At 42.7% G+C, this 25,899-nt stretch overlaps 1 protein-coding gene across 2 annotated transcripts in view; it reads right to left on the bottom strand.

The window, feature by feature from the left end:
• Positions 1–20,339, bottom strand: part of fbxw4 (F-box and WD repeat domain containing 4) — a 42,553-nt gene extending 22,214 nt beyond the window's left edge. The window contains exons 1-5 of one of the 2 annotated variants that reach the window (XM_085429036.1): positions 20,218–20,339; positions 16,999–17,094; positions 16,578–16,763; positions 15,866–15,998; positions 14,146–14,231 (exon numbers count right to left, since the gene is read on the bottom strand). In XM_085429036.1, coding sequence (XP_085285162.1) covers positions 14,146–14,231; positions 15,866–15,998; positions 16,578–16,763; positions 16,999–17,094; positions 20,218–20,324 — 608 coding nt within the window. In that variant the 5' untranslated portion in view covers positions 20,325–20,339. Of the gene's footprint in view, positions 1–14,145; positions 14,232–15,865; positions 15,999–16,577; positions 16,764–16,998; positions 17,095–19,953 lie in introns of both variants that reach the window. The other variant, XM_085429035.1, reaches the window with a different exon arrangement.
• Between the last annotated feature and the right edge of the window lie 5,560 nt (positions 20,340–25,899).

Genomic DNA, 25,899 nt, shown 5'->3' with positions numbered 1-25,899 from the left:
TAAAGCCTGCAGGACAGGCGCCCTCGAGGCCTGGAGTTGCCCACACCTGTATTAAAGAATTGAGGGGAAACAAGAGAAAACTGAGGCGGGAACAGAAAGACACAAAGCGGGACTGGAACCCAACCAGCACCATAACCATCATCTTGTTCTTTATTACATTTTTTTTTATATGGCATATTGTTCATGCCGTATTTCTATAAAGAGTCAAGTCCATAATCTTGACAAACATTTGTAGAACAAAACCTACAAGGTTCTGTGAGATGTCGAGGATGCAGCTGTACTCCAGCCTACATGTTCCTCCTCAGGACCAGACTCTCTTATGTTGAAAGGGCCACATGCTCTGTCTGACCTTCTTCCCCTCTCCTCTGCTTGACACAGCTCAAGTTGAATCAGCATATACTTTTAGCTCCACAGACAAACAAGCTGCTTGTGAACAGTAATGGCACTGTGGTGGAATCACATGCACTGGCTTGACTGAGCATTTATCATCCTGGAGGCTGTGCTGCCAAACCTAACAGGACTTGGCCTTACAAAGCGTACCAAGCAGAGCTGCGACTGAGCCATGCTGTTGGCGTGTATGTACTTTGAACTGGAGCAACGAAGAACGTGCATGTTTGCAGGAAAACACACGCTCAGTAATGCGGGCAGCTGTCAGCCCCGTCACATAGCACAGACCTTTGGCAGGTTCCCAGTAATTAGTGTTGGGTAAACTCATTTATGACCCAGATGGGTCTGGGACCAGTAGGCACAGTGGGTGACCTCTGACCTTCCTGACACAGGATACAATAGGGTTATAGTCACACTTGCTATCTGGACCCTATTACTCTCCATTACTCACATTACTCACCCCTGACTTGGCTGTATCACAGCAAGAGGAGAGGAGGGGGACACCACCTACACAAAGAATGACTCCTTCTTATTTCTTCTGCTTCCTAAGCCAACTGAATCACCAACCAGATCTGATCTGGAGTCAGAACAATGGACTGATATTATAGCTGTTAAGGTCAAAGCCTCTATCGTGCCTAATTTTACCTAAACACATGCAAACAAACACGCAGCCACATCTCTGACCAGACTCCTTCTCTTCTGCTCAGTCAGTGGCTCCCCATCACATCACCTCTCATTAGCAACACCCTGGCCAACCTCAACAGCTGGCTGTATCATCTGAAGGCCCATGTGTGTTCAGTGGGAACCAGTCATATCAGCAGGTCAAAAAGAAACAACAATTTTTCATCTCTCCAAACACACATTCATACACACTGATACAAAAACACAGGCAGCACCAGACACAGACACTTAAAATGGTCTCATCAGTGACAGGATCATGATTGATCCCTGATGGAATCGTGACCGACGGTCGACCGTAAGGATATCCCCCACCTGCGACGTGGATGATGCAACCACGAGTGGTAACACCGCTAAGCGGCATTTAGAAAAACCAGTGGTAATGTAAAATGTAACCACCAGGGGGAGCAGTACTTGTATTTCATTGCACTGCTAACGTTCTTATATAAAACGCAAAATCGAAATGTAAACACACTCGGATTGTGCAACAATATATGTGTGTGTGTGTATTTCTGCCACGAATATGTGGCGCTCTGTTGATCTCTGATGATTAATCAGGTCAGTGAAACGCTGCTGTACAAGTCTCATTTGGCACTGTGCTTAAAACTACTGATGCTTCTCACCATTTCCACTGTCCAAATAAATTAGCAGCCATAGCGGTGATGATGACAGTCTTGCTCAGGTTTTCTGCTGCTAATCTTAGTATGTCACCTTTGCTGTTTAATTTATGCATGTATGTTACTAAAACTGGTGTTAATACACCTGCAAACTTTGCTACATCGTGTTGAATTTATACTTAAAAATGTGCAGAAGTAATTTGTACTTGATGACATAATCTGAGGCAGCACGGTGACGCGGTGGTTAGCACTGTTGCCTCACAGCAAGAAGGTTGCTTTCTATGTGCAGCGCACGAGCTGCATTCATGTGAACTCCGACGTCACAACATCGGCCTTTTTTTATCTTGGGGTAACTGTGAGAGCATGTCCTCTGCTGCTTTCAACAGGAACAACACAAGCTGAATATCATGTAGGAAAACCTTAAATTCATGGAGTTCACATAGTAGTTTTCTACTGTCCCAATTTTGTGAAAGCACCAAGAGGTAGCTTCATTTTTTATCACATTTTCAAAGACCGAGCCCATAAAACGCAGCCCAAACAGCTGATCAGAGTCACATCTATCCAGTTCACACGGTTGGAACGAACTTTATTGGAAAAATGATGAGTGATGATAGGGTGTGTTTAAACCATCTTCTTGAGATGTTGTCTTCGGAGCTTGTGTCTGACATCCCCTACTATGTGGACTGGCTGGCAGAACATTTGACATGGGTGTTTTTCACATACGCATCTGCTGCTCAACCCACAAATGCATTTTCCTTACAAATGTGGGCAAATGAGGGAAAAAGTCTCTATCCGGTTCATTACATGCAATCACAATCATGGAGGAGACTGCTGCCATGATAGATGTCCACAGAATTCATAGTGTTTTAAGTTTAGTGTCAAGTTTCTGCAGTCTGTGATTATTTATAATGTATTTCTGCCCACAGTGCCAAAACTACTCCAAAACAGTGTGTTGACTGTGGTTGATTAGCAAGCCCTGATTGACCTGAATTCTAGAGCGGGTGTAGTTAAGAGGAAGGCCAGTATGTAAATATCGTTGAAGACAAAATGATTAGCCATCCCATTATTGTTATGATGTTTATTTTCTACACATACCGTATTTCCCGGACTACAAAGCGCACCCGAATATTAGCCGCACAAGCTAAAATCAGGGGAAAATCCTGTTTTGTACATACATTAGCCGCACCTGACTAAAAGCCGCAGGTGTTTCAATGTTGACTTATCATATGTAAGAGAATATGCACAAAGGGAATTGTCAGGAAAGAGATGGCTGTTTGGAGACATAACTTTTATTAATATTTTGAAAAACAAGTTATGGGTACATATTTGCACATGCGCTGTGCTTCATAAATGAGTAACAAATGTAGTACATAACAATAACCTACAGCACACCAGAAAAATAGATTCGGCCTACCTTTTAGGCTCAGGTGCAGTGACACAGCTTTAACAAGAAGAAAAGTCAGTCATTCATCACCATCTTCCTGCCCACTAAAACCACCAAAGTCCTCTTCTCCAGTGTCGGAGACGAACAGGCTCAGGATGGCTTCGTCATCCACTCTCAGCTCCTTTCTTTCGTTGTCACTTTCAAAACCAAACAAATCCTCGTTGTCAGTGTCGGAGTCAAACACCCTCTGAAGGGCCGTGGCGGTGTCCTCCTCTCCATCATGCAGCAGTCCAGCCCTTCAAATCCGTTGGTGATCGTGGATGTTTTCACACTTTTCCACGCTGTCAGAATCCACCGGTGGAGTTGAGCATAACTTGCTTTTCGCAAGTTTATCGCCGCTCGTCATCCACGCCTCCCGCTGAACGCGTAGCGCTACTTTGAAGTTTGTTTTTCGCGCTACTTGTACGGCACTATGTTGCCTGGCGGACGGACATGTGACCAACATACCACTCTTGAACCCCGATCCTTCCGCCAGGCAACGTAGTGCCGTACAACAGCGGAACAAACAAAACAAATCGTCTTACGATATCACAAAAATCATGGACAATCTATAGAAAAGCCGCACCTGACTAAAAGCCGCAGGGTTCAAAGCTGGTGCAAAAAGTAGCGGCTTATAGTCCGACAATTACGGTACTAGTTTTCTTTAGAATTAACAAATTATTTTTATTTGGACACGATAACAGAACTATTTCAGAAAAAACAAAAATGACCAGGGAGGATATTATTGGCCCCTGAAAAACTGAGCTTTTAATTGAGCCAGAGCACAGCCCATGCCAAAAATGAAAGAAATTTGTTTAGAGCATTTCCAAGTGTCTGGAGTGAGGCGTCTCATCTAGAAATGTAAAGTGAGCCAAACAGCACAGAACAAGCCTGGCAGAGGTAGAGAAAGCAAAAGATTTTAAAGACTATGGAAAAACAACAAGTGAGAGAATGACTGCCAGGACACGAGTGAAGGACTGAACCTGGTCTGTAGTCTCAATGAGGACAATCACTAGAACCCTGCACAAGAGTTCAACAGGAACTCCTCTTCTGTGGAAGACAGACAGAAGGATGTTAAGGACAACCTGGAGAAAGATTATGGACACTGGACCTTTGGTAGAAACTAGAACGTGTGCGCCACAGAGATGCTGCCTACATATGGAGAGAAAGGAGGGAGTGTACAACCCAAAGAACACTGTGTGTGGCTGTATTATGCAGGGGGGGGGGGGGGGGGGGGGTGCATCTAGAGCTGGGAATCTCATCAAGGTGGAAGAAAGAAGCATATGTGAGATTTTAAAGGAAAACCTGAAGGAAGAGTGGGTGGTAATATGAAAGAGTATGAAAATGCTTAAATAATGAAAACTAATTGCATTTGAACTTTCTGAATTACATAAGGTTTTCATGATGACCTACCTTTTTGGAGATGCATCAGCATTTGATAAAGGCTTCTCTAAGATGCTAAAAATCGCGACGGGGGTTTCAATGTGTGAAACAAATAAGCGACAAATAAGATTCTTGCCTTTCATAGTAGCCGTCTTGACTTTTGTTCGAGTTACGGTAGGCAAGTCTTCTATAAAGAGGATTATAATAGAAACAAAAGTAAGTCAGCATTCACTCAGCCTCTCAGACCAATTACACATGAATGCAAGAAAGCAGCCCTCTTCACCACCCTGGGAAGCTGGGCTCCAGCATTTCAGCTCCAGCCTGTCACCAAGCTTCCAGCTCTCACCCCCACCCCCTGTCAGAAATAGGGCTGTTAATTTGTTGCGCTTGACCCCGGGCTTTGTGACCGACGTGTATCTAGTTTGTAAAAAGTGCTTTTATGTGGTTTCTAAATATGTCTGGGCTCAAAGGGTTATGATGCTTTTATATTGCCAGGGAGGGAAACAATGCTCAAAGGGTGCAAGTGCTGACCCCCAAACCCCCTATGCACACTCCCTCTCTTTCTTTCACTCCCAGGGTTCTCTCCCTCGCCCCCTACCCCTTTACACAACGACATGCATGGACAAACATTTGCCTGCCTACAAGCATGCACTTTTTTCTCTCACAAATAGACACTCTTATGCATGGGGACACACACACGCGCATGCCTGGACCCTGTTGTCCCATCACCACCCCCTGTGGCCCTTTTGGCTTCTGTTTGTGTCTCATGTCTGTGGGGTCAGCAGGACATTCCTCAGCTGGGGCTGCTCAGCCGGGTGGAATAGACCAGGACCTAACGCGATGTCCCACACTGGACATCAGCGTGGAAGAACTCTGCTGTATACAAACTGCGTTGGCAACAAATTTGCAACAGCAAATAGGATTAGGAGAAAAGATCATTGTGATAGATTTTCTTAAACATAACAAGGAATATTATATCACTGTGTCTTTCATTTCGGTGATCTGAGGTTATTATATTTCTCATTATTATTAAGCTTATATCTAACACAGACTTGTTGAACCACCAAAGAAATTACAGAGATCTGTACTTCTAACTACCACATGCTAAAATATCTCGACATTCTGGATAACTGACTTGCAGATTGTTGTGTAAGAAAATATGATTAAAAACAAAAATGAACTAATTATCATAGCTTTATGATCTCTACGATTCTTAGATTTTCAAAGCTGCCAAACTAAGAATAATAATAACACAAACGGGCAGCTTGGTAGTGTGGTGGTTAGCACTGTTGCCTCACACCAAGACACAAAGACTCTGTGTTTGCATGTTCTCCCCGTGGTTGCGTGGCTTCTCTCCGGATACTCCGGCTTCATCAAGGTTGGGTTAAATGTGAATCTAAACTGCCCAGGTGTCAATGTGAGAGCAAATGTCTCTGTATTTGCCCAACGTCAGGCTGGGCAGTTATCCATCAGGTATCCTGCCTGCCTATCTGATCTCTAGGATTCTTAGATTTTCAAAGCTGCAAATGTAATAATAATAATAATGATGCTGAATTAAAAAAAAAAAACCCTAATGATAACAAACAACAAAACTGTGGACAGACAATCCCAAAGTGGGATTGGCCATAATACACAGCACTATATTTAGCTTCAAACCCCTCATACCAACTATCAACCGCTGGTGGACGGCTGACGAAGGCCACAGGACCTGGGCACCTTGTAATTATTGAGTAAACCATAAACTCCTGGGTATACCAAATAATTCTAGAGACAAATGTGAGCCCACCTGTCTAACAACTAAATCATGGCCAAAACTGGGTGATGCAACAGGACAATGATCCCAAGCACAGCAGCAAATCTACAACCGAATATCTAAAAAACAAACAAATCAAGATGTTGCAATGTTTAAACATAACTGAACTCTGCTTAAATTACTCTGTAACAAGATGAGAGATTGTACACTTAAGATCATTTTGCATATATAACAAGTAACTGCCAGACCATAACGCAAATATCATGTAATCCAAAAAGTCAAACATTACAAAGTACCATAGGTACCTAGCTGGGTGCAAAGATGCTACATTGTCCTTCCCTCCTGTAGGCCCACCACCCGCAGGAGGAGCTGTAGAGGTCGGGTACATTGTGCATCAAGCAGCAGTCAAGCATGGGGGCCATGTCGGTCCAATCCCAGGCTATTGAGGCTGACTACTGGGACATGGAATTTCACCTCTCTGGTGTGGAAGGAGCCCGAGCTTGTGTGTAATGTTGACAGATCCCGACTAGATATAGTTGGGCTCACCTCAATACACAGGTCGGGCTCTGGAACCAGTCTCCTGAAGAGGGGCTGGACTTTCTTCCAGTTTGGAGCTGTCCTCAATAAGAGGCAGTGAAGAGGGGTGGGTATTCTTGTATCCCTTGGTTTGCTACCTGTACATGTGGAGGCTTTGCCACTGGACAAAGGGTTGTTTCCCTGCGTCTTCGGGGAATGGGTCCTGACAATATGACTGCCTTTTGAGAGTCACTGGATGGGGTGCTTCAGGGTCCTCCATCTGATGACTCCATTGTCCTATTGGGAGACTTCAATTCACATGAGCAATGCATCAAGTGACAGAGAGTGCAGTTCTGCTATTGGACTTCTGTGCAAATAACAGTTTGTCTATAACAAACACCACTTTTTAACATAAAGATGTGCAAATGGCACCAGGACACCCTAGGTCATAGGTCAGTGGTCGATTTTGAAAACATATCAATGGATCTGTGATCATATGTTCTAAACACTCGGTTAAAAAGAGAAGCCCAGCTATCAACTGATCACTACCTCATGGTAGGTTGGATCAGGTGGTGGAGGAGGATGCTGGACGACCTGGCACATCTAAATGTATTGGGAGGGTGTGCTGGGAATGCCTGACAGAGGCCCTGATCCATGAGATGTTCAACTCCCATCTCTGGCAGAACTTTGACAGCATTTGGAGGGAGACTGGGGACATTAAGTTCTAATGGACCATGTTCCGCACCTCCATTTCTAAGGCTGCAGCAAGGAGCTATGGCTACAGTGTGGTTGGTGCCTGATACGGTGGTAGTCCTCGAGAAAGGTAGTGGACAGGTGAAAGGTGCCATGAGGCTGAAGTCCTGGTTAGCCTATGGGACTTTAAAAGCAGCTGAAGAATAGCAGCAGGCCAAGTGGAATGCAGCTCAGGTGGTAGCTGAAGCAAAAACTCAGTTGTGGGAGGAGTTTGGTGAGGCAATGGAAAAAGACTTTCAGTATGCCTCAAAGTGATTCTGGCAAATTGTCAGGCGACTTGGGGACGAGGTAGTACTCTACTCAGATGTTGGATAGTGGGGGTGGACCTCCTTAATCCTACTGACACATCTTCTGGAGAGGAAGCAGAGTCTGGGAACGAGGGGATGACTCTCCCATCACAAGGGGAGAGGTCAGTGAGGCAATTAAACAACTCCTTGGTGGCCGGAACCCTAGGGTGGATGTTCACTCCGAGTTCCTAAAGGTCCTGGATTTTATAGGGCTATAATGGTTGACACGCCTCTACAACACCACATGGAGATCTAGGGCGGAACCTCTAGACTGGCACACTGTGGTGGCGGTCCCAGAGGGAGGCCCAGAGGATGTGTTTTGACTACAGGGGGATTACACTCCTAAGCCTCCCGGGTAAGGCCTATTGAAGGGTACTGGAGAGGACAGTTTGTCTGTCTTTAGTCGAACCTTGGAAGCAAGAGCAACAATGTGGTTGTGGTTTTTGTGCCCCAGCTCTTTATCCTTACAATGATATTTGAGGGTGCATGGGAGTTTACCCAACCAGTCTACATGTGGTTGTTTTTGAAGAAAGCATTCAACTGCGTTCCTCAGACTATCCTGTGGGGAATTGCTTTGGGAGTATAGGATGTCTGACCCATTCCTACCAGCCATTCAATCCCTGTATAACCGTTACAGGAGCATGATTGGTGGCGATATTTCGGACTCTTTTCGGTAAATGCTGGACTCAGGGGTGCCCCTTATCACCGATGCGGCTCATAGTTTTTATGGACAAAATTTCTAGCTCTACTCAGGTGGTGGAAGGCTTTTTGTAGACGATGTGTTTCTGTTGGTTTTATTAGAGGGTTGCAGTGGAATGTGAAGAGCACCTTCAAGTCACCTCCAAGTCATGGTCCTAAGCCAAGAAAAGAGTGAACTGCCTACTCTGGGTCAGGGACAGGTTACTGCCCCCCAGGGGAGTAGTTTAAGACTCTCAGGGTCTTGTTCATGTGAGTGAGGGGTGAAGGGAGCAGATGGATTGGGACCACACCTGCAATGATGCTCTTGCTTTACCAGTCCCTTCCTGTTACCTATGGTCACAAGCTCTGGATAGTGACTGAAATTATAAGATTGTGGATACAAGTGGCAGAAATTAGCTTTCTCCAAAGGGTGGCAGGCCTCTCCCTTAGATATAGGGTGAGGAGTTGAGCAATCCGACAGGTGCTCATAGTAGAACCAGATAAGCTAGAAGAAGTGGCTGGGCGTTCTTACTTAGGCTGCTTCTCCCGCGACCGAACCCCAGATAAAGGGAAGAAAATGATTGAGATATGGATATTACTGAATGTATTTTCTAATTTTTATTAATTGTATTTGATCAACTTTTATTCTTCTTATAGGCCATTTCAATTTTTATTTCCTCGTTATCAGCTTGTCAGTCATCTGTCAAAAAGTTTGATAATCTGCATGAATGTTGCTATAAAAATGAAAGTTTGATTGATACTATAGTGCATATATTCACCCAAAATATGCCCCTCCTGATGGAAACAGACATGGACTGCCATTTATATAGTGTTTTTCCAAAATCCTTCTTGCTTTGAGACAACAGTGCTAACCACTGGACTTCCACAAAAGAAAAATCTATAGACAAAACAACGATCCTTAATAACCATCAACACACTGTTTGCAGTTACAGATATACTCTGTCTACCTATTTCAATTATGCATCGCTCTAGTAATTATTAAGTATCAATTGCTTGGAAACTGTTTACAAAGTTGCCAGTTTAAGTGTAGCTCTAAAACACTACTTGCTGTAAACTCAAGACAGGAGAACACCTGTACGAGTGCAGCAGGCTTTCACGTGCCAAGTGTGTTTTTGATGGGAATACTTGTGTGTTTGTTTCTCAGAGTGTATGTTTATCCATGGTAAGTGTGGGGGATCTGCAAGGTGTGTCGCTCTTAGGTGGAATGTCTGCTTGTAATATGTGTCTGAATGAAACTGTGTGCGTCAGGAATGCAAGGTGCGTGCATGTGTGTGTGTGTGCATGCGCGTCTGTAATGAGGGGGTTTGGAACGAGCTGTGATTATTCTCGCCTCCTGCGGTGTAGGTTCTCTGGCTCTGTGGGCCCCAGAAAAAGCGCTCTGTATTTAGTGTGTGGGAACGCACATTCTGCCCCCTTATCGCTGTATTGTTGTAGCTTCGATCTTTTCTTCTCTTTTTTTAACTAATTGAATTCTTGACTCCTGAGCCACAGGAACGGCTCAGAAGAGACCAAAGAGAAAGACTTGAATTTCGAGCTTTTTCTTGTAGTTGAGTAAGGCAGAGCAGTGGGAGTGAAATTGGAGTGTCTGAGGTTGGGTGGCAGTGGTGGGCAGTAGTTAGAGAGGGCCAGTTCAGGATGGCTAGGTGGCTGCTGTGGCTTAACCCTGTACTTACTGGAGGTCAAAGGTCCTCCTTCCCTGGTGGTGGTGAGAAGTGTTGAAGAGATGGTTTACCCAACAATCATGTTCCTCTTTTTGAAACGTTCAAAGGCGCTTTTGGTCTCTGCAACATCTTTGTAGTTGTGCTTGAGGAATCCTACACAAAACAACTCAAACCCCCCCACCCGCCTGTTCTCACTTCTCTTCAGGGTAGCTGCTTTCTTCATTAGGTTCTGCCAACCCCCTCTTCTCTACATTAGTGATCAGTGTGGCATACCCTCCATGCCAAACCCCACCACATGGCCGTAAAGATTTAGTGTAAAGACATTTCTGGCTCTCTGCTTCTTGGTGGGAATTTTAAAGTTACTTTTTTTTTCTTTATATAGACATAGCAAGACTGCACACGCACACAAATGTGTAAGTGTCAGGGCCAATGAGCACTTAGAGATCATCCAAATAATTCATTATTTTACAAGTATCTCTGTCTGATCTATGAAGGGTTAGGGGTAATTTATACAACCAAAATAACCCGTTCTTGGTGCCAAATACTGATGACAACCTTTAGATGTTTTGTAGGATCCATGCCTGTACTGGAGCTGGAGCAGGAGTGAAAGCGTGTCATGCAGGAGTGGTCATAATGCTTGTTAAATGTTAAAACTACTTTAAATTTAAAAAATGTTTTATAATAACAAACAATTCTGATCCAAAACTGTAAAATGAAACATTTTCAGTTTATTAACTTATGCTGTGCTGAAATTAATTTAAATACATTTAACTGACTGTGTGAAGTGACTTCAATGAAACATTAGTAGAAATAAGTGTATTCACATTAATCACAGCTGTGCACCTAAACAGAAAGAACTGCATTAACACCAGTGTTTACCTGCTATTTCAGCTCAAGTTCAGCTCAGGTTCTGTTGACTGTAATTCATTTAAAGTCATTAATCAGAATTTTGATCATTACAAAGAGGTAACATGGATTCTTTATATATCTATTTTTATGTGCAGGGCTAATAAAAATGTAAACAAAAACAAAACATGTCATATTAATCAGCATCACTTTGGTTGAGACCAGTTACTGCAGGAAATACCTGGTCATCTATTCACCTACTAACTAACTGAAATGCCACTGCCTAGCCCCATACACACATACAGCAGTGAGAGAGAGAGCTACAATAGAAGTTGTTTATCAGTGCGTATCAGAATGGGAGAGTGACTCTGAGCACAGAATGGTTGATGGTCCCAGACGAGCATTTCAGAAACTGCACATATACTGAGATTTGGCTACATAACCATTTCTGGATTTAAAAATGGTAGAAAATAAATAAATTAAAATACATATACAGGCTAAATGATGATCTTCTAAATTTGTGAAAGATCATTTCCTCTCCAGCTTACGAGTTATCTGCTTTAAGGTGCACGTTTGAGAGTTATACCAGGCAGTCAAGTACTTCTGATGAAGCAGGAAAATTATTAACAAGATGATCGACCTCTGTTGGGGTAGCGTTCAGATAGCTGCTCTGCTCTGTGTTGGTACAGGGCATTGAAGATGATAACAGTGGGTGGATTATATTCTTAAACTTAGTTACAGCGCTTTCAGAAAGACATCTACTGTGATAAAGTCTACTCTCCACTGCTGTGTAATCAATTATTGTAAATGTAAATGTTATCAGGAAATGATCAGACAGCAGAGGGTTTTCAGGAAACACTGTTAAATGTTCAGTTTCTATGCCATATGTTAAAACAAGATCTAGAGTGTGATTAAAGTGGTGGGTGGGTTCTTTTACATTTTGACAGAAACCAATTGAGTCTAATAACAGATTAAATGCCATGTTGAGGCTGTCATTTTTAGCATCTACATGGATGTGGAGATCACCCGCTTCAGGACATGAAGTAATCCAGTGACAGCTGTATTTGCGTAGAGAAGTGAATCTTTCCATCACACACGATACGGCGTCACTGATTTCAAAGCAAGCAATAAGATTAGGATCCAGTTTGGCATTCAGTATGTTGCCTAAGAACATGCCAAATCCTAGCCATGTAGAAATGTTGGCCAATCAGAAGTCTAGAAGCCTGGGAGGAAAAAAGTACTTCTGAAAAGTTTGTGTGTTTTTCTGGGAAGGCGGATCATTTTGTGTTACTTTTCAAGTGCCTTCATCATTTCAAATGTTAATTACCAAAAACAGTATTTTGGTTGGTGTCGACAACAAAATGCATACAGCACACATACATTTACTTTAAAAGAATAAATGTATTCAAAACCGATGACGACGTTGGTGTCGGGAGTGTGAGAGCGTCTGTGTTGAATGTAGAAGCCATGTCCACAGTTCTGACAGCTGTAGACAGTTTTTTGGACTACAAGCCACATTTATTGATACATTATTATTCTATACACTTTAAGCACCTCATCAATTACTTACTTTACTATGGAAGGAAGCTTGAAAACCTGCATGAATAGGTACTGGGAGATAATGGAGACTACACGACAAAGCTGACCAGTACACCATCATGCTGCCCACCCTGGGAGACACTTTCCTGATGAGTTCATGGTTTCAGTGATCATTTTCATAGTCTTTTATTAACTATGGCCTCAGCTACAGTCAAATAAATGGGAAATGTTCTTGAGAAATAGTCTACTCTGAAGGTCTGTCTCACTTTTCCTTTCACTGCTTTTTCACACATTCTCAGTTCGGTTCTTGCATCGGAGCATTTCCAGAGAAAAACGGTCAGAGGACATTTTTTCCTTCTGTAAGCTGTAATTGAATTATTCCATATATGAACCAGTGCTGTGTCTACAACTAAAGAACCTATTTTAAACTGTGTTTGTACACAGATGTTAATAGCAAAACAACATTTGGTTTCTTTAGCTGAATCTATGAAAAACAGATAATTCAGTTTAAGGGGCACAAAAGTGCATTTCTGCACCGACCACAGACATGACAAATTCTGGGCATTTCCTGACGTGGTTTACAGCGTGTCTTTAAAAAAACTGAGGAAACTTAAAACTTTGAGGACAAAGAACAAGTGGCACGCCTTATAAACCATGTCCGGCAGATGAAGCGTCTCTGTGGACGGACAATCACCTGCCTCTCAGACCAGCAGGTGATGAAGTGGATACTGTTACAAACGTCTGCATCTGTCTGTGCAGTCAGCAGAGCTGTGAGTGTGTGTAAGTCTGTGTTATTAGGTTTCTGAGCCAAAACATGGTTGAGAAATCAAAGGCACTTCTAAAGCGCCGCCACAAAGAATCTGCTTCTGCTGTTTCACGCACAGTCTGTGACCAGCCAACGTCTGAAAATCAGCAGAAATCTGCCAGCTGCTTTATTACAAACTAGGTTAACATCCATATTTGTTCACACTTATCCTTTTTTATTGGTATTTATTTTACTTTATTAGCTTTTATTTAACACATTTAACCTTTTTTCGTGGAATCCTTTTTGTATCGCCCAGATTTCCTACAACAAAATTAAGATGAGCTGCAGTCAAAGGTTTTTAGTCTGGTGATTCCTGTTATTCGCTGTGTGGCACCGTGCTACTGAGCCACTGCACACGGCTGGAATGAAACTAAAACCACTGAACCGTGATGATGTTCCTGCGCCACATGTAGGTATAACATGGCACTGACACCTGCATGACTCATGGTTCCTCACTGTTTACTTATCATTAGTTTCTTTCTTTCATGTCTTTCTTTTAGCACCACTGTGGGTCAGTGTTCCAGTTATGTGCTCTTGTAAAAATTATGACTGAACAATGGCAACAAAGAGTTAAAGTTAGTTGCCAATGCTGCATTCACACATTCAACTTATTAACGTCACTTTTATGCATAAACGATGCAGGAAAGCTGCTCCTCTTTAACAAGGGCTGAAAAACTGGGTTCTTAGAGCTGCAACAGCCCCCAGGTCCTGGTGAGGTGCCAGCACGTCCAGCAGCTACTATGAAAAAGTGCTTTAAATAACGATAAGAGAAAACACAAGTGAGTGGGTGACTCTTACCTCAGTGTGGGATTAATAGCCACGGACCACACTCTGTCACACATGGGAATTGTATCTCTGGGAGCGGTGGAAGTCAAACTCCAAATCTAAAGAAAAAAACCTTATTAGATCATCTATGTATTACATGACAAATTAAATTACATGACATTATTATTGTAATACCAATAACTGAACACATGATGATTTAGATATAGAGTGAAATGTAGCATTTGTTTAGTTAAAATATGAGTAAATGTTTCGTTAACTTCAGTCTTATAAACATGGAGCGGACAGCCTCTGTGTACAGGTCAGGATGCTCTGTGTTTCATGTGAGCAGTGGGGGCGGGGACACAGCAAGGACAGGACGGATATCAGAAAAGTCAGAGAATTAACTTTTGTCTACCTTCATGTGTTCGGTACGCAAACAGGGAGCGTGTTACTTTATAATGGGACATAAATCTGGTGAAGTTCTTCTGTAATGCTTATCAATGATTATTCTACTACATCCACAATTTCATGAGCTGTGCACCACAATCATCCAGATTAAAACAAAGATTACAAGTATTTCATTTTGAATATACAGCATATGAAAGCTTTCCTGTTGAATTCAACTATATTAAAAAGCTTTTTTGCAGATTTCCATCCAGCTGTATCCACTGTGTTTGAACATGCTTGCCAGTGATTTCACTGTTACGTGTAAAAACTACAGTTATGTCCTTAAATATTTGGACAACTTTTTCCTCATTTCGTCCTGTACATCATCACAATGAATTTTAAATAAAACCTCAGATGTAGCTGAAGTGCAGAGTTTCAGCTTTGACTCAGTGGGTTGAACAAAAAGATTACATAAAAATGTGATGAACTAAAGCATGTTTAACACCGTCCCTTCATGTCAGCAGCTCATAAATAATTGGACAAATTAAATACGTGAAGATGAAATGTTCGTCTCTAATACTCGGTATAAATCCCTTTGCTGGACTGACAGCGTGAAGTCACCAGGTGCTGGTTTGCTCCTGTTTAATGCTCTGCCAGGTCTTTACTGCAGCTGCTGTCCATTATACAACTATATATAACCAAATATGTTTCAGTAAACAGATAAAAGACTTGTGTCAGTGTCCAAATATGTATGGAGCTAACTGTAACCAGCTCGGTGTATGATTGGGCAGGTTCCTGAGTTTCAGGAAGTTGTGCAAAGAGCTCCGCCGTTTAAGAAACTGCAAAGAAGCAGGTATTTATCTAAGCTATATAACGTCAGGAAAGCATCACAACTTGATGCTTAAAAATAAAAACAGACTCGGTGCTTTTCAGCTGGCCTAAGGCCGTCTGCCAGTCTGTCCATCGTCCATTTCTATTCCTCTGATGCAGCTCAGGAGCTGTGAAGACGTGAGGCACATCCTGGACATGCTGCCAGTCTACTGCAGGGCTAATACAAATAACAACCATTCAATCTCACATCTGCACTGCACTAGTTAACCTAGCAAGCCAATGCAGGCACAGGGAGAACATGCAAGCTGTACACAGAAAGGCCTCAGACTGGATCAGAACCCACGACTGCTGCTGTGCCACCCCCGGTGATTTGGCTGAATAGTGAAGGGACTGTTTGACTTGTGATTGGCTCACAGTTCAAAAGTGATTTGCAAATCATTGATATGACATTTTACACAGCATCTTAGAAGTAGGACTGTAAACACTCTGCTACTGTGCATCACATAATGAACCCGAAGCGTAGAGTCGTTCTGACCCGGGCTGTCCGGTCTCTGGAGCCGCTGATGATGAGTCCGTCTTTAGCATCCACACAGTTCACCTCCTGGTTATGACCTGAGAACTCCACTGGCACATCACTTCTCCTGCTGTGGACGACGATCTTCCCGTCACTGACACCGATAAAGAAGAGCATTAGACTTTCTTTACATTTCAGCCGTCCAAAGTAAATCTGTACTCACATAAACAGAAGCTCTGAAGTTGTTTGATCGGCTGGAACCCACAAATCACAAGTCTTGACCTCTCTTATGCTGACAGGAGCACAGTAAATGTCTTTACATCAGTGTAAACCAGCGCTTCGTTCAACCAGCCAGATGTATGGAAGCGTGACAGTAAGTCTGAGCCACGGTCTCAAGCTCTCTTTGCTCACTCATCACATTTCACATGTATTCAAATTTAGCAACTGTAAAACCTTTTGAATCCGAGCTGGATGTACTCGTGTTTTTGGGTCTAGATTATTGCCCATAAAGGAGTTGCAGAGTGCGTTTTGAATGTGGACCCTTCTGAGACACTGTTTAAAGCTTATATAGACCCCGTGTAAGGAAATCAGGATCAAATACGCCAAAATAAGGCTAAGCATTAAGGCTGTATCGGATGCTGAGGTGTGCAGACGTGTCAATCTCTACAGACCTCCAAACTTCACGTTTCCTTCAGATTAGCTCAAGAACAACCAACAGTTTTCCTTCAGCTACCTTCCACCGCTGATCAGGAGAGAATCTGTGAGAACGAAGCGACAGACGTCACCCTTGTGGCCCGAGTAGACTTCAAACGGACTACGCTGGAGTCTCCCCGAGTCTTTGTGGATATGGTACACCTTTATGTCAGCAGCCTGAGACAGAAAAAGAGTGTCCCCGTCCAGCTGTAACCATGGTAACAGTCTGACAATGAGATACAAATAAAATGTGAGCGATTTCAACGTCACACCTGAACGTCTTTAAAGTATGCAGATAATGAGGTAAACTGGCTCTTTATCAGGCAGAGATATGATGAACAGTTCTTCTGTGAAACCGATCACAAGTTTAATCTTTGACGGCGCTGAAATCCAAACTCTCGTTGTACATCTGGACATGTGTGCATGATGTGAACTGAAATAAGGTGCAACAGGGGACTTACTTAGTTTTCCATCTCAGAGGAATTCTTCTTCTGCAGATCCCGCTGTACCAGTTTTGAGCAATCTTCACTCTGTCCTTCAGGCGTATGAGAGGATATCTGCAGGGACAGCAGCAACCGAGATGACTACACTTTGATCTGTGTGGGTTTGAATGCTGGTGGCATTATCCATGAAAACAATGCACATCTGACCCTTTCATCAATCTATACATTTTCAGATGACACGTGAACATTTTTATGAAATAAAATGTTTTGTCACAGAAAAACTGTGACGTGCAAACTGTTGTTCAGAACTTCTCAAACATCTGTCAAAGACTATGGTTACAATTTCAATTCAGTTTTATTTATATAGCACCAAATCACAGCAACAGTCACCTAAAGGCTCTTAATATTAAAATAAAGACGCTACAATAATACTGCATCAATAATCTTAGGAGCTGTTTACTGAACTTACATATAACCCCACAATACATTTGAATCAGCTTGTTGAGAGGGTCACCTGACCCTACGGCTTCAGCGAGGAATTCGATTATAAACGCTCTGTAGCGCGCCGCTGTGTTAAACGATGTCAACACCAGCGTTTCACCCACATGTGCCACTAAAAACAGACCTGCAACAGAATGAATACAAAGTCTGACAGCCCACTGACGACACCACAGCAGCAGTGATGATGACCCTGGCACAGAGTCTGCTGACACACCGTGAAGAGGCGGAGCCATTACCGGCACGCTGAGCTCAGCGAGCGTGAAAGAAACACCAGCGCTGTTCCTGTAACCACCACAAAACCTTTACTGGGACGACGTTAGCAGGAGTCCATCAAAGCACCTGATCAACAAGCTGTGACGGGTGCAGCTGTTCCACCCTCAGCCTGCACATGTTCCATTATACTATGCAGACAAACTGTTGACTTGGTCTGATTGTTGTTGTTGTTGATGCATGTTTACATCCAGCTTAATGAAGGCTGACGCCAGCAGGACATGATACCTGCAAACGTGGGTGAGTCTAAAGGGACGTGGGGGGACCAGACCACATTATTTCAATTCTTTTGTAACATTTCTCAGATTAAAAGTGATATAAAATATTGCATTAATAAAAATGCATTCATAATTAAAAACACAAAAACGTACGTGGGCCATTAAACCCTGAGCTGAGGGGTGTCAGCTTGGACCCTGAATTGTTATTATTATTAAATAATGTCCACACCATGATAAAGGTTCTGCTTCCAGCAGCACAAACATCTGCCTCGTATTAACGAGAGAGCCTGCCAAGAATACAGAGGGAAGACTTTTTGACTGTACTGGAGATGATTCATGTTTTCTTTTAAAAATGTAGTTTTAATCTGGCACTTACAGTCAAAGGGTTTCGTCTAGTATGCAGTTACATTTAAAAGCACCGACATTTCTACAATTGAAAGCAGTGAGCATTCACTTTAAAAGACCTGATTTTTCTCTTTTGAATATTTGTTATTGCTCATGAATAAAACTAAAGTATTTCGATTCGCTGATAGATTACAAATAGAGAGCTGCAGCCTTAGTTTACACAAATGATTTTTTCTTTCAGCTTCCTACTGCGACTCTGTCTCTATGCAAACGGTTTTGGTGATATTTTACTGCAAAGAAAATTCAGCACGGTCAGGTCTAGTTAATGTTAGCCTGAACAATTGGAGATCACTATGACGACAGTGGTTTTCATCTTAGTTGTTCATGCAGGCTGTCCTCTTTAAGAACTGTGCTTGCTCACATACAGGTGAGGGAAGAAAGTGCATCTAAAGTTCAAAAACAATGAAAGGAAGACGTCAGATCTCAATGGGAACTCAAATCATCCTGCATATGGGCTGGACAGTGTGTTAGGACTGAAAGGATGCAGCATCGTTAGTTAGAAATGAAAATCATACGGGGCTGAATACATAGACCTGCAAAAACAAAGTGAAAAAACGATGAAGCCAGTCCAAATTTCATTGCAGCAACTCAAGATGTGCTCTGTGCTCCCGCGTGAGGCAAGTGTAGGGAGCAATCAACAGACTGATCCAGGAACTGCCCGGTGAACCCAGGACCCAGTGTGCATCAATGGGTCCACACTGACAGACTTCTTTGGGTCGTTCTCTATAAAAGCTAGCATCTTTTGAAAAACGCAGAGCAGCTCTCTGTCACCAAACATTTACGTTTAACTCTCTTCTCCGTTATGATACTTGACCTTGTCATATAATTGGCTAATTCGATATTTGCATAAATGGCTGGTATATGCATTTTACTGCTCGGCGTACTCTCAGTGATGCACTTTATTTTGAAAAGCCAGACAATCAGAGGTCTGAAACTGCAGTTTTCTAACTGACTGGAACGATGTAAAAGCTGAACATGATAAGGGTGAAAAACACACAAAATAACTGACAGACAAGATGAGGACAACACCACGAGTCCTACTCTGGTTCCTGACTTTACAGTGCTCGCACCTTAAACTAAATACTAGGATCAGGACCTGAGGTCAGGTGTGGAACCTTTGGTTCAAGCACTGCACTGCTGACTGAGAAGCAGTATCAGGGCAGCTGTCTCAGTGTTCGTGGTCACAGATGTGGAACACTTACTCCCTCATAGCAACACGTGTACGTTTAAGCCAAAGCAGGTGATGCTGCAGCCTGAATTTCACATCGCATTTTATGAAAAGCTACTTAGTCGCGTTTATCGCTGTCATTCAATCAAAAGTGCTGAAAGTGATTTAAAGTGCATCACTTTTATTTAAAGTAAAAGGAAGTCTGTTCACTGGTTTCTGTAAAATGATGCACTGGGACCACAGCGTTTACGGTTACACACAACAACATGCCACGGCCACAGGTGTGGAGTCAGCTGCTGTCAGCGTGAGACGGTGCGGCAGCAGCACGGGCCAATGGACGCTGCATGTTAGGCTAACGCTAAGCTAGAAACACCCAGCAGCTTGCTCAGAAGTGTGCGACTGTTTTCTTACATGTCCTTCCCCTCCCGAGTAATGCCCGTGTTTAAAAGAGCTTTAGCAATCTTCTTCCAAACAGCGTCCCGGTTTACAAAGCGGTAAAAGCTTCTACAAACTTGAGAGAGGCGACTGAGAGATCTGTAGTCCAAATAAGATAAGATGTAATAGAGTAGATCCTCTGGCAGCTGAGACAGCAGCATGGCGAGCCCTCGGGCACCGCTGCGCCGCTCTCGAAGCCTCTATGTCCGGTTCTGCGTGTTTACTTTGTGTATTACGCACAGCGGTAAAGTTTCATCGCTCACAGAGCAGGGGCAGAGATGAGACAGGAAGCCATTCTTGCAGTGAACCACCGCCTGATGACGACACGCAACGTGTCTGTACGTCATGACGTCACGTGTTGCTTTCCCGTTTTAGGCTCGACACGTTGTTGGCCTCCACTGCAAAAGTCAGATTTCTAATGACATCACGTTGTTCTTGAAAGAGAAAAAAAGAGGTTAAAAAGCAGCAAAACAGCGCATGCGTGTGTGCACAGACAGTGTTTATTTGGGAGTTCAATGAAGGGCTTCAGTTAAAAGAAAATTACATTCGAGTGTTGTTCTACAATATTTGAAGTAAAAAACAAAATTACATTTTCGGAAATATGTATATTTTTATAAAAAATATTTAAGTTTGAGACCCCTGCTCCTTTAGCTCCTCTGCATTAACCTTGGTTTGTCCTTGTCTGAGTCACCTACCAGCCCGCCCTCCTCGACTCTGTTCTCTGTTGGACTCAGTAAATGAACCTGCTGGATACATTTCCTGCTCAAACACCTGCTCAAAAACTCTCTCGGCAACCTCCTCCTAGGAGTAACTCACTCCAGCTCGCAAGTAAGCCACGTTTTTGCCCAGCCTTTCATACTTTTCACTGCATCAATGGAATATTTCCCCCAGTTAACTCTGTGTCAATCACAGAGCTAGGAGAAAACGATACACACTAATAACCAAATTAAGAATAGCTAATTGGGGACGGGAATCGAGAACTGGTACCCAGTGGTTCAATTTCTTGGAATTTTTAGTCTGTTTGCTTATTGGTTCCACAGTCAGCTGATTTCAGTTTGTGTATTGGAGAATAGTGGTGCAGGCTCCAGCACTGAAACTGTGCTCAGAGTTGGATCACATCCCACATCGCTTAAGAAAAAATATTTAATATTAATATTATGAATAATATTAACAAGATACTTCAAGTCTGTGTGTGGCTTATTGACAGACAGCTGTTCCCCATTAAACTGAACGGATTTGATCTGTGAATGTGCACATTGTGCCACTGTCTAAATACTTACACAGCTGATAATCCAACTACAAGCTGAATAAGTTTACTTTGAGTTTTTGTAACTTCTAACTACGTGTTCTTGTTTCTGCCTACTTGTTTTTGCTAAAAACCTCAATTAAAAACAAGCAAATGTGTTACTTTTCCTTTTCAGGATCAGCTTTTGTCCAGAAAATTTCTTGCTAAAACCAACAGTTAATTTATTTCAAACAAATCATCTTTATCTTCTAACAAATATTTACAAATTTACAATTTCAATAAATTTACAATTTGCAAAAAAATTCCATTTCCATAAAGCTACAGTTGTCAAACTATACAACTATACATCCTGGCAGGAGGCCAGTTATTCTGTCTGCAAGTCCTCTGGTTCACATGTATCAGTGGAAGTAAACTCCACGTTACCCACTGATGCGCTCGCTGCTGTACGGGTGTTACATGGTAAAAAGTTTAATGTTTAAAATACAACACCTTAAGAATGGGGTGAATGATGCTTGTGTAAATGCGTTTTGAGAACTCGTTTTTTATCATAACAGCAGACATGTGTGAGCTTCAGTCATCTTCACTGTTCCTCTGCAGTTACATTAAAACACTCCTCTGTGGGAGAGTTTTGGATGGAAGCTTTAGAAACTTTGTAGTTACTTTTTTATTTCACTATGTTCAGTTTCTCACGCAGGTGAATTCAGGTCCATAAATTAGAGGCCGATACTTCTAAAGTATATGATACATAACTTCAGAGCAACACAAGGTTTGGTTTGAATGTCTTTACTGCTGTTCTCTCCTGGCCTGCAGACCCTGGGACAGTTTCGCCACTAAAACTGTCAAGGCTGTGTTATGGTCACATGACTACCAAAGCTTCATTGACCTTAGCTGTTTAGCATCAGTAGCATCAGTTTGTGCTCATTCACATTATTTTACAAGTTGCTCTTTGATCAGCTGAACTGTTTGTAATTAAAACATGCATCATAAAAATGTGTGTTCAAAGCTTTGCACTCTAAAGGATGAACCAAACACTACGCTGCCAAAAGATCATTTACGGCTGGCTTTCCAGCTGAACTATCATGGCTAAAAAAGAGAAGAGGTTGGGAGGAGGGATACATGGAGTGGAAAGGATGTATGGGGTTTGCAGTGGGGGTGTTTGAAGGGTGAGGGGGAGTCCTTTTCTTTTGATCTTTGATAGCAAAAGGGCGGAAAAGAGCGAGGGAGCTTTGCCAAAGCTGGCAAACACATTTAGCTGGTAATTGTTCAGATTATACTGACAATCTGTGTTAGAAATGCACAGACAAACAAAGGTTTACAGCTCCAGTTGGAAAAGTCAACAGGTCCTGTGTAAAGCCTGTACATAAGCAATAAAACTGCTGAGCTAGAGCGTTACTGTGATCAGCTGAGTGCGTTTCAGTTATCCACACTGGTCTAACTAACTTTTAGCAATTTAAAGCCATTTAAAACCTGCCATTTCTGAAGGAAATCCACCTTATTGCGTTTGTGCTCATTGCATAATACATATACATTACAGTATGAAACTAATCAGACTTCTTGAGTTGTCTGTAGTCACCTAATTACAGGAAATCAACATCTCACAGATGCATTTTTCAAATGAACTCATTTTTAAATTTGGACCATTACACGTTGTAATATTGTAAAACAGTTTACTCAGCAAATAGAGAGAAATCTCAGGAAACTGAGAGTGGCCTTTGGGACCGACAGCGTATCCTTGTTGAAAATAGGCTGACATGTTTAGGAAGTCTCCAGGGTGTCACTAACAGAGTCCTGAGAACTTTTTCAACGTATCTGTTTTTTATTTTTCAAATCCATTTTCCTGATTCTGTATTGGTTCACAGTTCAGACAGAGGCCTGTTTAAATATATTTATGTTACTCTGATTTGCTAAGCCATTAAAAATCAAGCTGCAGGAGGACGGGAACACACAGGTCGCCAGTGTCACAGGGCACAGAAAGACAGAAAACCCGGGCATGGTGGTTAGCACTGTGCCTCACAGAGTATGTAGCCAGCATCTGGCCAGGGCCTTTCTGTGTCAGGTATGCACACTCTCTCCACATCTGGGTGAGTACTCAAGTACTCCAGCTTCCTCCTAAAGACATGCAGTTCCTGTGGCTGAAGCATTCTCCAAATGCTTCAGCATTTAGTGAATTTTCACAATAAATAAGGGTGTCAAAAAAGAACTAGTTAAATGTTTTAAACAGAATAAAAATAGGATTTATTGCCCTACCACATTTCCAGTATCTCTAAATAGCCTTTTTAGTTGAAATTAGACTTGCAAGTTGCAACATTCTAGCCCAGAGAAAAAGGGCTGTTTCCTCACTGGGATAATCCTCGTCTTATTGAGTGTACTGGCTTGTGGCATTTGAGGCTGCTTAGAAGGACAGGATGACATTGCATGATCACCCCTGCTATTTTACAGCCTACATAGGGGAGATCGAGGCAGGGGTTAAACTGGTGCTCACACAAATTAAGAAAGTAGCTCTGTTTGTTTATTTAGGGTCATGGATGATGATCCATCCATCCATCCATTTTCTTCCACTTATCCAGTGCTGGATGGCGGGGGCAGCAGCCTAACTAGAGAAGACCAGACCTCCCTCTCCCCAGCCACCTCCTTCAGCCTGTTTAGGGGAACACCAAATGTTCCCAGGCCAGCAGAGAGATATAATCTCTCCAGCGTGTCCTGGGTCTGCCCCGGGGACTCCTCCCGGTCCGACATGCCTGGAACACCTCAGCCAGGAGGCGCCCGGGAGGCATCCAAGTCAGATGCCCGAGCCACCTCAGCTGGCTCCTTTTGCTGTGGAGGAGCAGCGACTCTACTCCCATCACTCGCCAACAAGACCCCGAGATACTCAAACTCCTCCACTCCAGGGCAGGAATTCCTCCCTGACCCGGAGTGGGCACTCCACCCTTTTCTGGTGGAGGACCATGGCCTCAGATTTGGAGGTGCTGATTTTCATTCCTGCTGCTTCACACTCGGCTGCGAACTGCTCCAGTGTGAGCTGGAGGCCATCGCCCGATGAAGCCAACAGAACCACATCATCTGCAACAAGCATGATGGGTGATGATGTCTCCATAAATCTAACCTGACGATATTACCCTATTTTTATGCATTAGTACTGCTTCACATTCAGTTTTCAATTCAGTTCAATTTTCTTTACATAGCACCAAATCACAACAATCAGATAACTCCCATAGGGCAACTATTTGGTGACAGTGGGAAGGAAAAACTCCCTTTTAACAGGACAAAACCTGCACCAGAACCAGGCTCAGAGAGGGGCGGGGCCATCTGCTGTGACCGGGTGGAGGTGAGGGGAGGATAAAAAGGATAAAAGACACACTGTGGAAGAGAGCCAGAGGTTATAACTAATGATTAAATGCTGAGTGGTGCATAAACACAGTGAGTGAATAAGGAACATAGTAGACTGCTGCAGCATAACTAAGGGAGGACTCAGGGTCACCTGGTCCTGCTCTGACTATAGCTTTGTAGGAAAAGGTCCGTTTTAAGCCCAGTGTTAAAAGTAGAGAGAGTGTCTGTCTCCTACTCTACTCTTAAATATCACGGGAACCACAAGTAAACCAGCAGAGAGCGAAGTACTTGACTTTATAAGTACTTGAAGACGTGACAGGTCATTGACACTGAATATATTGTTTTTTGCAAACTTAACTTTGATGGGGTGGTTAAAATATACATGTGGGGTTTTTTAGCGGGGAGATCTAGTAATCTCTGTTAATATTTTTCCTGACTTTTCTCACCTGAAGTAGGTGTTTTAGTGAACAGGATACAGAAAAACATAAAGTGAGTGGGAAAGACAAAGAGCAGCAAAGAGCCTGGGGTCAGATTCAAAGCTGGGCCAGTGCACCTGTCCTTTGGTAACGGGGTCACCTGCTCAGCCCTGCAGACCCCAGGCAAACTTACAACTTTTATATTAAAGAGGATCGCGTCCTCTTTCAAGCAGGCCACACCACCAGAGGAAACATCTGATTTGAAACATGAAATTAATTCACGTGGATTTTTAACCATTTAAGAAATCAGCTGATTCATAGAAATGAACTGGCAGTTTTTGTATTTCTATATATTTTATTTTATCTTATTTTATTCCTGTCAGCCTGCCTCAGGGCAGCTGTGGCTACACCTGTAGCTGCCTCCACCAGTGTGTGAGTGTGAGAGTGGATGAACAGTGGAATTATAAAGCGCTGTATAAATGCAATCCATTATTATTATTATTATTATTATTATTTCATTTTTTGCTAGTGACAGGACAACAGTTTTTTTAAGTATTTTTTTTGTCAACAGGTGAAGTGACAAAGTAAACAAGATGTTATTGATATCTGAGGGCAGCCCTTTACTTTTCCCTCTTAGCTGTCACCAATCTCATAATATTCTCAGGCATTAAATGGAAACTGGACTGGACAAATCATATTTACCCACATTCTTACATATCAGTGCACAATTTAGAGTAACCAATAACCTAACATATAGTACATCTTTCGGAGGAAGCTGAAGTGCACAACCTGTTTTTCCCAGATGGTCTTACCTTCAGGGCGATCTCTTTATTACGCATTGTTGCTCCTCGTCTTCTGTCCTCCTGCTTACCCTCCAACAGTAACTGTCTTCTTGAAAACAAAGTAGTGCTCAACTTGTAATTACAAACCAGT

This window comes from Rhamphochromis longiceps, linkage group LG13 (assembly GCF_057381845.1).
Source record: "Rhamphochromis longiceps isolate RC_006_pf linkage group LG13, R_longiceps_female_GT1.1, whole genome shotgun sequence".
In the NCBI taxonomy this organism is placed as follows: domain Eukaryota; kingdom Metazoa; phylum Chordata; class Actinopteri; order Cichliformes; family Cichlidae; genus Rhamphochromis; species Rhamphochromis longiceps.
The sequence above is the reverse complement of the archived record's forward strand: the minus strand, read 5'-3'. Positions and strand labels throughout refer to the sequence as shown.